Below are 14,173 nucleotides of genomic sequence, written 5' to 3' on the forward strand. Positions count from 1 at the left end.
TTTCCATCTACCTCGGTGAATGCGGGCTGGTTCCCCTTATTTCGCTTGAGTTACACTGTGTCGGCGATTGCTACGCATACACTGTCTCCACGCACGCTTACACCATAATTACTTTACCTCGCAAACATCTGGGGTTACACTCGGCTGGTATCAGGCGTTCCCGGAAGGGGCGGAGGGCGGTGGGCGGTGGGCGGGGGGGGGGGGGGGCGGGGAGGTTCTCAACCGCACAACAACCCTTGGTTCGGGGTGGCGCGGCGGTGAGGTGAGTGGACTGCTGTGGCCTGTTACGGGGTTCTGAACCACTGAGAGCTACGGCGGGACGAAGCCTCTCCGTCGTTTCTAGGTCCTGGTTTAATACACAACACACAAGGTTGGAGCTGAAAACTGAGTTTCGTGTGGAGAAGTGAATCGTTTTAAGGATGAAGGAAGGTAAAAGACATCTTTGGGTAGGTCTTTGCTTATCCCTGATGCTGCTGTGGCCTCATTAGTGCCACCGTTTTCCAGAAAATCTGGGGAAGATATTTTTGTAATCACGAATAATTCGCACACGACCGCGACATTGATAGGTCGTTTTCTGACTGAGCTTGTGGTAGTTATTTGGTGTTGAGATTAAATGTGTATAAGTTATCAAATTTCGAGTGTGATAACTTGGTACAAAGAAATTCACGGAAACAACTATTGGGGCTATCCGTGACATTTTATAACTGGCCCGGCCGTATTAGCAGAGTTGTACTTTTGTCCAGCTGATGTATAATTTTATCTACTGTGAAGATGATAGCCAGTACCGAACCCGGCAGAGATAAAGAAAATATATCGGCACAAAAGACGATTTTTTTTTTCAAAAGAGAAAGTAACGTAACGTAAGTCACCGTCATCATAAAGCCGTGAACCGGAACTACGCTGTCCAGAATATGCAGACGAAGATTTGTAGCATATTGCACTCATTCAGACTGACTCATTCCCCTCCCACCTACACCTCGACAACATCTGGTCTGTTGGCACGCTGTTTCCACTTATTCAGCTTCAGCTAATCATGCGACTAACATCAGTTTGCTAACTCCAGCGGTATCTGTCTATGGAGAGCACATTCCTCCATCATCCATTCTCTACACAATTTTGAGGACGCTGCCGCGGCACTATGTGTACTTCCATACATCTTCGTCATGAAAACACAGCTCTGTATGCTGGATAGACAAAAAAACCTGAAACTCTTTGTCAGCAGTAAGCTCTGGAAACAGCAGCTCTCCTGGTCTGCTAGCATCACTAGCCTTACTCGCGCAGTAGTGACAACACTTGGTCGACCACTGGCCTACAATGAACACTTTTTTGCCTCGGGACCGTCACCAGTGTCTCGAAATAGTATCTCTTTCTACGCCGGAACTGCGGCCTGTGTTCAAATTGCCGGCTGAAGTGGCCGTGCGGTGAAAGGCGTTGCAGTCTGGACCCGCAAGACCGCTACGGTCGCAGGTTCGAATCCTGCCTCGGGTATGGATGTTTGTGATGTCCTTAGATTAGTTAGGTTTAACTAGTTCTAAGATCTAGGGAACTAATGACCTCAGCAGTTGAGTCCCATAGTGCTCAGAGCCATTTGAACCATTTTTGTGTTCAAATTGCCAAAGCATTTCGAACATTCTACCTACACTACTGGCCATTAAAATTGCTACACCAAGAAGAAATGCAGATGATAAACGGGTATTCATTGAACAAATATGTTATACTAGAACTGACATGTGATTACATTTTCACGCAGTTTGGGTGCATAGATCCTGAGAAATCAGTACCCAGAACAACCACCTCTGGCCGTAATAACGGCCTTGATACTCCTGGGCATTGAGTCAAACAGAGCCTGGATGGCGTGTACAGGTACAGCTGCCCATGCAGATTCAACACGATACCACAGTTCATCAAGAGCAGTGACTGGCGTATTGTGACGAGCCAGTTGCTCGGCCACCATTGACCAGACGTTTTCTATTGGTGAGATATATTTGGAGAACGTGCTGGCCATGGCAGCAGCCGAATACTTTTTGCATCCAGAAAGGCCCGTACAGGACCTGCAACATGCGGTCGTGCATTATCCTGCTGAAATGTCGGGTTTCGCAATGATCGAATGAAGGGTAGAGCCACGGGCCGTAACACATCTCAAATGTTACGTCCACTGTTCAAAGTGGCGTCAATGTGAACAGCAGGTAACCGAGACGTGTAACCAATGGCACCCCATACCATCACGCCGGGTGATACGCCAGTATGGCAAGGACGAATACACGCTTCGAATGTGCGTTCACCGCGATGTCGCCAAACGCAGATGCGACCATCATGATGCCGTAAAAAGAACCTGGATTCATCCGAAAAATATGACGTTTTGCCATTCGCGCCCCTGGGTTCGTCGTTGAGAACACTATCGCAGGCGCTCCTGTCTATGATAAAGCGTCAAGGGTAACCGCAGCCATAGTCTCCGAGCTGATAGTCCATACTGCTGCAAACGTCGTCGAGCTGTTCGTGCAGATGCTTGTGGTCTTGCAAACGTCCCCGTCTGTTGACTCAGGGATCGAAACGAGGCTGCACGATCTGTTACAGCTATGCGGATAAGATGCCTGTCATCTCGACTGCTCGTGATACAAGGCCGTAGGGATCCAGCACGGCGTTCAGTATTACCCTCCTGAACCCACCGATTCCATATCCTGCTAACAGTACTTGGAACTCGACCAACGTGAGCAGCAATGTCGCGATTCGATAAATAGCAATTGCGATAGGCTACAATCCGACCTTTATCAAAGTCGGAAACGTGATAGTACGCATTTGTCCTCCTTACACGAGGCATCACAACTACGTTTCGCCAGGCATAGCCGGTCAACTGCTGTTTGTGTATGAGAAATCGGTTGGAAATTTTCCTCGTGTCAGCACGTTGTAGGTGTCGCCACCGGCGCCAACATTGTGTGAATGCTCTGAAAAGCTAATCATTTGCATATCACAGCATTTTCTTCCTGTCGATTAAATTTCGCATTTGTAGCACATCTTCGTTATGTAGCAATTATAATGGCCAGTAGTGTACTAAAAAGGACTCAAGTGACTTCCTTGTGGTATTTGAATGAAACATTTGCTAAGCTACAGTCTGATAATAACATAGGTGTGAACCCCGTGATTCGCGTGTTTGTTTGAAGAATGAGGAACTTCGCAGGTATAATACGTAACTACGACTTAATTTAGGAGCGTAGCCCGGATATTACGCCAAAGTTAACGACTGAAATTTGACTCCTGACTGCGCCCATTGGACGAGGATGTACCCTTATCTTCTGCAATGTATCTAGTTCTTCGGTGTTAAATGTAGAGTATCCGTTGGCTGCTGGCGTTTTGTCGATTGGTCCGCGAATTCCATGTAAGTAATTAAATCCGCAATGCCTTTGTGGAAGATCAACTACGCCAAACTGACGACAGTTAGGATGTCTGTCTACTCTTCCGGAAGAGCTCGTGCCAGAACCTAGGCGTTCCTCTGGTCGCGGTAGGTGGATCAGCGCAATTACTACCAATGACTTGAACGCCGTTGTCAGTAGCATCTTATGCTAATTTTACTTTCTGCGGATGGCTTATTTCCTTTTATCCTCATTAGTCAACCCTCCTCTTTCTCCTTCCTTCAAGAAATAAAGCATAGGCAATACGTTCGGAGCGAAGACGTATATGTTTACAGGAAAGGGGTGCGAGCCGAACCCACGGCACCTGTGAAGTGTTCGCACCAACTGAACCTCACATTTTAAGGAGAAAAAAGCAAAGTCACAGAAATAAATCCCGCGCGAAAGTTTGGGCCATAATTCGGACAGTGGGCAATTATGACATTCTGGAAGTCCTCCTTCTAAAGTTTCGCGTGTATCTGGTACCTGTCTCTCCGTCCACCTCAGTGCAGCCTCCAAATGCCCGATCGCCCAGTACTCACATTGAAGTGAGTGGGAGGTTTGTGAGTTATGATTTGTGACTCATTCTATCCACATTATTAACTTGCTTTGTTCATTGTGTCAATGTGCGCGATTTATAAACTGTAGCAGGGGCCAAAGATCTCTTGGCTTTGAACATATTTTGGCTACGATCCACAAATGAGGTGTAAATAAATGAAAGATCTTAGAATGTCTTTGAAGAAGCTTTGTAGCCCCATTTAACTATTAACATCGTTGATGTGGATTATTTTCTTTCGATTTTGAAGCTAGCACTGTTAAAAGTGAAGTACATTTGAAAGTGACCCGCTACTCTTAAATGTGCTTGGCATGGTTAAATTCTAAATCGAAAATCATTAATTTTATTTAATAATAGTTTTTAGTGTACTAGTTTTGTATGTTTTGATTTTTAGGCTTTTGTATAGCTGTAGAATATCAACACGAGATAACTGCTAAAATAATACTGAACGTATATGTGCGCGTGGTTGACGTATTACATCCACATGGTATTTACTATGTTTCGCGTAGTGTAACTTGTTCTCGAACAAAATTTCAAAATACATTGCGCAGGTACACCCACCTCCTCTTCTCTAGTCTTCAACATCCCGCGAATAAGGTGGCCCTAGTTGTCACAACACTGCACAGTACTTCGCGCTGGGGCATTAGGGGGCTGTAATGCAGCGGAGCAAGTGACAAACTACTCTCAGAAGAACAAAACTGTATACTTTCACAACAATGGCCCGAATTCTCGCGATCGATCGGTCACTGAGGCTGTTATCTTGAAATTGTGCTTCGTGCTTTCTTCTCCTTAAAATGTGACCCAAGTTGGTGACGTTTTCTTGTCGCGGTAAGCTGCCAGGTCATTTCATTCCGTGTTCTGAGTGCTTCGATGTAGTTTTTTGGGCCAGTGGACGAAGAGGGCACTATGCCACACATTCACACATTGCCGGGAAAGTGCTTAGTTGAACTATGGAAGGTTATACACACCGAAAAACTGTAAGTCAATGTAAACAACGTGTTTTTATATTTAAAGTGCATCTACGTAAAGAAGTCCAGTGTGGGCCGCAGTTATTGTATGGCAGCGGAACTTAGTAGACATGCTAGTGGGCTAATGCGGAACCGATATACGCTGAGAAAAAAGAAAGTTAGATTCTGGCCAGCAGGTGCAAATTCTGGTAATGTACACAATCTCATCGACGTTTCTGGTGCTCATATTGAGCAAGATGTGTAAGCGGCGATTAATAATAAAGCCAACATTATGCCTTTCTCACTGTTGACCATTGCTGCCCATATCGCATTCCCAGTCCATTAGGTATGAGAACGTTTCTACACGTCTCATCACACTTGACGTTTTATGCCCACGTCCCATTCCATTACCTGTGGAAATGTTTGTCTTTCAGATTTGCAACAGGTGGCCAAAATTGGAAGTAATTGTTTTCCAGCGTAAATCGGCTCTGCAGTAACGCATTAGAATACCTACCAAGTTTCGCTACCACACGATAATTGCATCTTACCCTGGACCTCTGTGAGTAGCTCCACTTAAATTACAAGCATCCGCTAGTAGACGGGTGTGTATAGAGTAGTCGAGTGTACGTGTAATTTGGTTGAAGAGATGTTGTTATGGACGTTATAAATTTGAGACTCCTCCAGGAATATAAGATCGTAGATAGGTGGACTGACATCCAGACAGTGCGTGAGCCGTACGTAGAGAAATTTTCTTCCTTTTTATTTGGTGGCGCACCCCTTCTGTAAATGTGTGTGTGATTCTTTCCTATAGTTAAGCAGGTGAAATCCGTGATACAACTCTAGTTGAGTCAAAACCAGACCAGTATCTCAAAATGTAATGCACAGTTGCAACGTGTCTTATGCTAAGATGTTTTTTCTATTCCTCAGACAACGTCTAAGGCGCTACAGTCATGGACTGTACGGCTGGTCCCGAAGGAGGTTCGAGTCCTCCCTCGGGCATGAGTGTGTGTGTTTGTCCTTAGAATAATTTAGGTTAAGTAGTGTGTAAGCTTAGTGGCTGATGACCTTAGTAGTTATGTCCCATAAGATTTCATACACAGACAACGTCTGACAAAATCGATGCAATATGGCGCTCAGATAGAGCACAGATTCGAGATGAGTTCATAGTCAATGAGGCCATCGCTAAATCTCTCCCGGTCCCGGGAACGCCAGCCTCCGTGACAGCAATGAATCAGCTGAGATACGTGATGGAACCAGTACAGAGGACTATTGATAAAAGTTCAGTGTCTCATTATGGAAGAACTTCGAACGTTTTAAGGGAGAAAAACGTGACGAGGAGAATATGATAATTGCCTAATATAAGATGAAGTACGACTGATTATAGGTGGTACAGCGCCCACGCCTAATTATATACATCAGTGATTTCACAGAGCCCATGATGCACGATACGTTTTACTCGCTGGGAGGAGAGGTCAAGTTGTAAAATTTTAGCGGTAGTTCTCCAAGTATTATGATCGGTACCACTGAAGTTACGCTACCCTATGACGGATTCCACGTTTAAATAATTTACATTTCTACCTTTTACCAGAATTTTTGTCTTTGTACTGCTAGTATTAGATTTTACGACATCACGGCTAATAGGATGATGTATAATTTGGGAATGTGTTAAATGTGTTAATCATGAGTCATAATGATCATGAAGGTGAATGGGCATAATTTTAAAGAGAATACTTCGCAGATATGAGGGAGTGTGTGTACAGTCGGTGTAATTGTAGAAAGGTAAAATACGAGTATTCCTGTGTAAAGATTATATAACTGGACAGATGACCCTGAGTTCCAAAACTCCATTTTTTTACGATGCGGAAAACGGACGAGTAAAATTTGTAAACTGTCAACGTTGAATGTGCTAGCTTCATCTGGAGACCTTATGGGGCATCTTGGGTAAGTATTGGGTGAAGCAGCGAGTATGTTACGTAAAAGCGTGGACATGAATGTGAAAAATGTGACAATGGTAATAGTGAATGTAAGCCTGCGAAAACTGAGAAGGACATCGAGAAAGACACAATGCCGCTACATTTTGCAGATGCGATAGTGGACATTGAAACCGCATGAACAGTGTTATAGCAATTTTTTGTGTATATATTTCTGTTCACAGTTCTAATGAAAATTAGATAAATGAATTTTTGGAAGAAACGAGGGTTCTTTCGGCAGAAAACTACTGCATATTTGCAGTGACTATCGCAGGTGTGGCTTCATAGCTGACTTGATTGGCGACTCCATGGAGTGTTCTGTGCACCACGACCAAATAGTGGTTAGAATTGGAAGGAGAATCAGCATTGGTCGTATTTTTTGTTTTCTTATCCGCAAAATTGATTTTCGGTTGCTTAGTGACCATCCTCAGTGCTGTAATATACAATTAAAATTGGTAGGCACTGGTATCAACAAGCTTAGAGCTTGTTGATGCCAGTGCCTACCATTTTTAATTGTATATTACATCACTGAGGATGGTCACTAAGTGACCGAAAATCGATTTTGCGGATAATAATACAAAAAAACATACGACCAATGCTGATTCTCCTTCCAATTCATAGCTGACGACGTCAAAAGAGGAGCTCGACGTCCACGACACGATGACCTTGCAGCAGTTCGACATGCAGTCAAGTAGTCACAGCGTCATCTTCGTCATGTGATGCAAATTCCAGTGGTAGCCAAGTAAACCGTCATCGAGGCACTATTTATACGCCCCCATTCAGTCACTAAGCACGTTCGTGCCGGCGGTCGTAACCAGAGCCGGCGTGCTGCTAGCTCCGCGAACATCTACCTGCAGCCCACTCAGCTCCTGGCTGTGTCTGCATATACAAGCAAATAAACGGCCTCCCAGACGACACGCCTTAGTGCGGTCTCGCCTCGCGTGAACCAGAGTTTGACGACTAACTGCTCCTGAGGGTAAGGGGCAGCAACTTGTCTCCGGCACTGTACTTCGGGATTCTTTGTTAAACTAAGAACATTCTACAACGGTAGGCGTCTTGATGACTAGTTCCCGATCTCTATAACATACAAGACACACATATCTCGATTGGGAGACTACCTACGACATCCTAACTTTTGGAATGATGACTCCCTACCCATCTGATAGCAGTTGCACCGGAACACGACCATAGTAATGACAAAATTAAGCCTCAAAGCAAATAAATAACGCCAACATATGCTCACAGAATCGCGTGAAGTTGTAGAATAATACGAGATGTTACTTTCAGGACAACTACGATCATTTTTTTCGTGTAATTGGCATTGTTCAACTACAACAGGGTGTAAAGTGACTGTGTGGGTACTACCGGTAAAGTAATATTGTGGGCAAGCTAAGACACTTACATTGTGCCTCCAGGTAACCCTGTAGATCCATGGATTGGATTTGATGTTACACTCGAAGTAGACATCCGAGCCCTCTCGGACGTAGCTCGCGTTGACAGCTCCTCCCAACTCCAGTGTTACTATAGGCACATCTGTAAAGACGACGGCACTACAACCACTTGGAAACAACACATAAAGAACTGCGGAAAAGTGAATATGATATTAACTTTTACACAGTTATATGGACAAAACTTAATCCTCTCTCTTAAAAGACATGTGATTATACATTACTTATATTATTAAATGCCGTTAAAGAACTTTAAAAGTTATCTCCTGCCACAGTCACCAGAGCAAGTATACCTTACGCTTTCGGTAACAGAACTTAACGTACAGCTCGGAAAGACAGTACGTATGAAGTTATTTAAAGTTAAATCTGCTGATAATTTAAGAGTATTAAATATTTCTGTCCAACATTCATTGGTGTAACCTTAGTACAATCCCTTAGTTTGAGAAATCATACTTAGCATCAAGGTTTTACGTTGCTACTTTAGCTTACTAGATTTCTGTCTCAGATCTATTTAGGTTAGTTAAACAAGTGTCAAAGCGAAAGTCAGGCGTACTCAGGAGACATAGACTGAGATTACAATTTAGTAATGAATTAGTAGTCAGGAAAAATCAATGCACTAAGAAGTGGGACACGAAATTATAGGAAATTCTAAAATCAGTGAGGGAAGTGGCAACAAAACGACTATTCACGTTGGTGTGTAGAATATATGAGACTGGTGCCACGCATGAGACTTTCGGGAAAACATCATCCACACAATTCTGAAGACCTCAAGAACCGACAAGTGCGAGAATTATCACACAATCAGCTTAACAACCCATGCTTCCAATCTGCTGACAAGGCAAATATGCAGAGAATGGAAAAGAAAATTGAGGGTCTGTTATATGACGATCAGTTTGGCTTTAGGAAACGTAAAGGCACTAGAGTGGAAGTTCAAACGTTAGGACTGATAATGGAAGCAAGACTGAGAGAAAATCATGACACGTTCATAGAATTTGTCAACCTGGAGAAACCGTTCAACAATGTAAAATGTTGCAAGAAGTTAGAAATCTTGAGAAAAATAAAGGTAAACTCTAGAGAAAAACGGGCAATGTACAATTTGTGCAATATACGAGAGGTAACAAGAAGACTAGGAACCAACGAGGTTCTCGAAATATAAATGTTGTGAAACAGGGGTGTAGTGTTTCGCCCCTACTGTACAATTTATACATCAAAGCAACAGGGACAGATATAAAAGAAGGATTCAAGAGTGGGATTAAAATGAAGGATAAAATGATATGGGCGATAAGATTCGCTGATGACATTGCCATCCTCAGTAAAAGAGAAGAAGAATTAGTTGAATGGAGTGTACATTCCAAAGAGTGCAGAATATGAGTTTAGGGTAAATGGAATAAACACGAAAATAATGAGAATTAGCAAAAACGAGTACAATAAGAAGATCAGGACTGGGGATCATGAAGTGAATGGGTGACAGCGTTAAGTGAAGAAGCTCTTGGAAGGAGAGGATATTGGGCATATGAACTGGCCTGTCCATTCCCTCGACTTAAAATCCAGCGAGCCCGTGTCGGATGTTTTGGAAAGACGTACTGCAACAGCGACCGTCCAAACAGTTGACAGTCGCTCTGGTAGAGAAATAGAACGCCCTTACCAACCTTGTGGCCAGCATCGGGGCCGTCGTTCTTGCACATAAATCCTATAAAGAATCTGGCCCAACGTTTTACAATGGTCAGGGACTCGAGGTATGTACAGTAAACGAGACAGACCATTCTGATGGTAAAGCTCGGTTACATCACGAAGCGGACAGCGGTGGCGCAGACTTCTGATCCCGCATATTGCGCGCGCAATCTTCTCGTTAATTATACATTTGTAAAACTCGACCCGAAAAACACCATTCATTTTTATTATTGTGTCTTACACCTTATTTTTTGGATAACAAAAGTGCATTAAATAATAATAGCGAACTGAAAATGCATTCCTTTACACTTGTTTCTGTCATTAATTAGAACGTCATCTGTTCGAAGAAACTTTGTTTTCAAAATTACAGTTTGCAACTGCCAATTATATTCCATTCCATAGACATTGGAACAAAAGATGTAATAATGATATAACCCTTAGCTTACAACAGTCTTATCGCAAAAGTAATCTGTAATTGCTGATCGTGCTGCAGTCCAAAGCTGGTGCTTCTTCACTATTTTTTTTGCATTGTCTCTCGTTTAGATAAACTTTTCAGATATCTGATTTGGGTAAATGTCTTTGTCTTCACATACAACATGATAATTTTTCCGTCTATATTGGGGAACTTGGATTGTATTGTGGATACAACGTCCCCTTAACCCTACACTCATAGATAAATAGATTTCAAAAAATTATTTCAGCGTGTCTTTCTCTACTTTCCATACTATGTCGATAAGCACCTCTCAGAAGTGTCTGTTCTTCCTTCGAGAATCTCGAGTCTGTCACATGGAAAATACCATTTACTAATTCTATAAAATCAGCCTCCTAATCTGTCTTGAGGACAAACCTTACAGTTTGCGCAGTACGCCTTGAAAATAACAGAGCGTCCGTTGTGACGTTTTGGGGAATGCGTCCAGTAACATTCACATGCCCTTCCGATCATTTATGTGCAATTGCAAGATCACAAGCGTTACGTTTCTAAAGATACAGTATTACATTTTTATTGATAATTGTTACATCAAGCATCGAAAATCCGTCGTCGAAAATTTGTTTAGAAGTAGCTTCAACATGTATGGTACTTCATAGACCACCCGCGTCTTTTGATGACTGTCCACTGGATTTGAGAACACATGTTTTGTTTATTGCTATGTTTAGTTGTTAACATACGGTCAAATTGTTGTCTCCCATGTCGAAAGTAACGCCAACACCTGCGCAGTCTATCTTCTGCAAGGTACTTGAATATTGCCGTCAGCTGTTCCTTTGCCATTGTGACGTGAAAATTGTAACATACAAACTGTTTCCCTGTCGATACTAACGCACGAACCATCACTGCCTGAACATTCTTGTAAGAATCGAATATAACATCATCAGATGAACTCTAAATAATTCGTCCACGAAAGCTTATTTCGTCGAAACTGAGAACAGTCATTGCTTCAGATGTTTTAAGCGGAACTGTTCTAGCTGTAATTAAATTTATCACGTCTTTTACTGTTCCTGGCGTACAACTAACTTGTTTGCCGATATCTGCGTTGTTGTACGGCAGAATAAAGGGTATCATCAAACTTTTCAAATAATGATATGATTTCCGAGAAACGATCTTACCTCTATGTAGCACGCTTTCCTTGTCTTACCAAAAATGGAATTTATCGTCGAGTGAAACACTGCGACAAAATTTAAACCAGTTCTTCTTTCACAAACACACGGCTGCTTGCCTTGATACACGCATTTCCTTTTTCCAAGAGAGAATTCATTGCTATCAGAAAACAATTCTGTCTTCAGGTCCTTAATTTCATAATCTTTTCGTAATATCTCTGGATGGACACTGGCTTTGTGGAGACGGCCAGTCCTGTTTTCTCTTTTCCGGAGAAATCGAATGTAATTGCCTGCTGTTTCCGCCGCGTGACATCACTGTGGCAGGCAGATACTTGCAAGCAGCCAGAAAACTCTCTCCGTCAGAATACCATCACGAATCGGCGTGACTTCAATGTAATTATTGTCTTTGAATAAATGCGTCATTTCCGTTCTTCTCATTGCGTATTATTCCATTTACCTTCTGAAATATACTGCAACAGTTCTTTCTGTGTGTGGTACAAGTTCCGTTGGGCTCCGTTGGTAATGATACATGAGCGAAAGTTACTTTAGTTCTACGTTTTGCACATCAGTGGATATATCAATCAGCAGAATTGCAATTTTTCAATCGTCTGCTGCGTGTACCACTAACGTAATTCTATCAAATTTTAATGATTTCAAAAATATATTGAATGAAATCAGATAAGCTCGATGAGGTAAGTACAAAATACAAAATTATGCAATTTTGTAAAATGCGGAACATAAGCATTGTAATGTGATAGGACACCAATTGCATGTACTAAATGTTAGTAATTATAACTAAATCATGATCTGACGGTGAATAGGAAGGTACACCAATTCCGCATAAGGTAAACCGTTTGACTTGCAATGACATCCCATCATTTGGAAAAGAATTCTTTACTAAGATAGGTAAAAAGCTTCAGGATCTCTTTTGAAATGGAAAAATACTAATTGCACTAAATCTGTAACGAGAAAGGCACAGGACAAGAAGTCGTTAAGTACATGAAACAAAGAGGTCGAATGAGCATAACAGCAAATGGCGGTCTCTTTAGGAAAATAAGAGAACACAGTTTCAGGATAATGCCTTAACCTGTAATCAGCCTACTCGAAAACTCAAAATCGCAACATGTTTTTGACATTGCTACGAGTTACCTAAAAGCAGAGCAAAATGACAAGAAGTAATCGGAGCTGTCAGTTTAATTTCGCTCAGGGAAGGAATTGTCACTCATCTATACCGTGTAGTGAGACAGTGAAATTAATTACGTTCATCAGATGATCTGTTTCGCCTAAATAATGGAGGTTGAATGTCAGATTCCATTGTACCAAATTTCTAGGCAGGTCAACAATGAAACTTACATTTGCTTTACTCACTGACGAAAGAAATTCAGCAGCTTTTTATTACAAATGGGTTGGAGGTCTGTAAAAGGAGATACTGTAGTCAGATGTGTTAGTCAGTTGTGTGATAAGGTTTCAGACATTTATCCATTAGGTTCGGTTTGTAATTAGAATAGTTTACAAAGAATGATTTACAAAAGTGTTGTTCCATACTTTACAGCTGCTTGGATTACTAACGATTCTTAACACTTAACGCTGCTTTAGACGAAAGAATTTAAAATATCAAACAATATCACACTTATGTTTTCAGGATATGGTGCCCCACAGCTCGTAAATATTTGGAAAACCTGTCATGTTACCGTCTTGGGCTGCTGATAAATTTCTTTGTTATTTAAACAACCAGTTTCGGGTGATTGACGATCGTTAGGTTGATAAAAGTATTCACAACAGCATTTTACAGTCAGGTAAAATGGTAACCCCTAGAGGAAAGTTTTGTAGACTTTTTTGAAATGCTTTATGTATGTTTTCGAGGGTGGTGAAACCGAATTTTCAAAGTCCCACCAAAATTTCTACTCGGAATCGGGGCAAAAATGAAAAAAAAAATGACGAAGAAAGGGCCCTTTTTTTGCGTATGACTCGGCAACGACTCCTATTTTCCAAGTTTTCACTATTTGGGAAAATGAAGAACATAAAATTTCCCACAAAATAGATCTGAGTCAGACGAGCGCTATGGCGCGAAGCGCGTGTTCAATTTAGCGAAAATCGTACGCCGCCAGCAAAACCCAACTGCTCATTTCTTAGTATGCTATGATGTTCATTCAGATGGCAAAATGTAAGCTTTCAAGAGGAGTTCAAATATATTATGGTAATTCCGTAGTAATTATCTTTTGTTTTACACTTGGCGTCAATAATAATAATTGTCTTAATATAATATTATCAGTATAACGTATGTAAAGAAATCTGAGGGAAGTTCCAGCCTTTTTCGCTTTGTGTACCACTGTCTTTGTCTTTAATTTATTCACCTGCAATATGATAATAAATATGGATTTCATACAGCTAAGTAAAATAAGATATATCTAATTTTAGTTCGTATCAGGTAGTAGGTAAATAATTACAGTTGAAAACAGTGTACAGTGTTCGTTACCATTATGAGATCATGAGATCTCACTACGAGAACTTATATGGAATCTGTTGCTTCTGTTAAGAGTTTGGGTGTCGCCATCGGTATTGTCGAAAAGGGATTAAAATGACGTGGATAGATCTAATTCCAAAC

General features: G+C 41.7%; 1 protein-coding gene across 1 annotated transcript in view; it reads right to left on the bottom strand.

Annotated features, from left to right (window-relative positions):
• Window positions 1–14,173, bottom strand: part of LOC124613623 (nephrin-like) — a 441,549-nt gene that overhangs the window by 86,071 nt on the left and 341,305 nt on the right. Inside the window, exon 8 of the mRNA XM_047142339.1 lies at window positions 8,259–8,389. Within this exon, the coding sequence (XP_046998295.1) occupies window positions 8,259–8,389 (131 nt within the window). The remainder of the gene's footprint in view (window positions 1–8,258; window positions 8,390–14,173) is intronic.

This window comes from Schistocerca americana, chromosome 4 (genome assembly GCF_021461395.2).
Source record: "Schistocerca americana isolate TAMUIC-IGC-003095 chromosome 4, iqSchAmer2.1, whole genome shotgun sequence".
In the NCBI taxonomy this organism is placed as follows: Eukaryota; Metazoa; Arthropoda; class Insecta; order Orthoptera; family Acrididae; genus Schistocerca; species Schistocerca americana.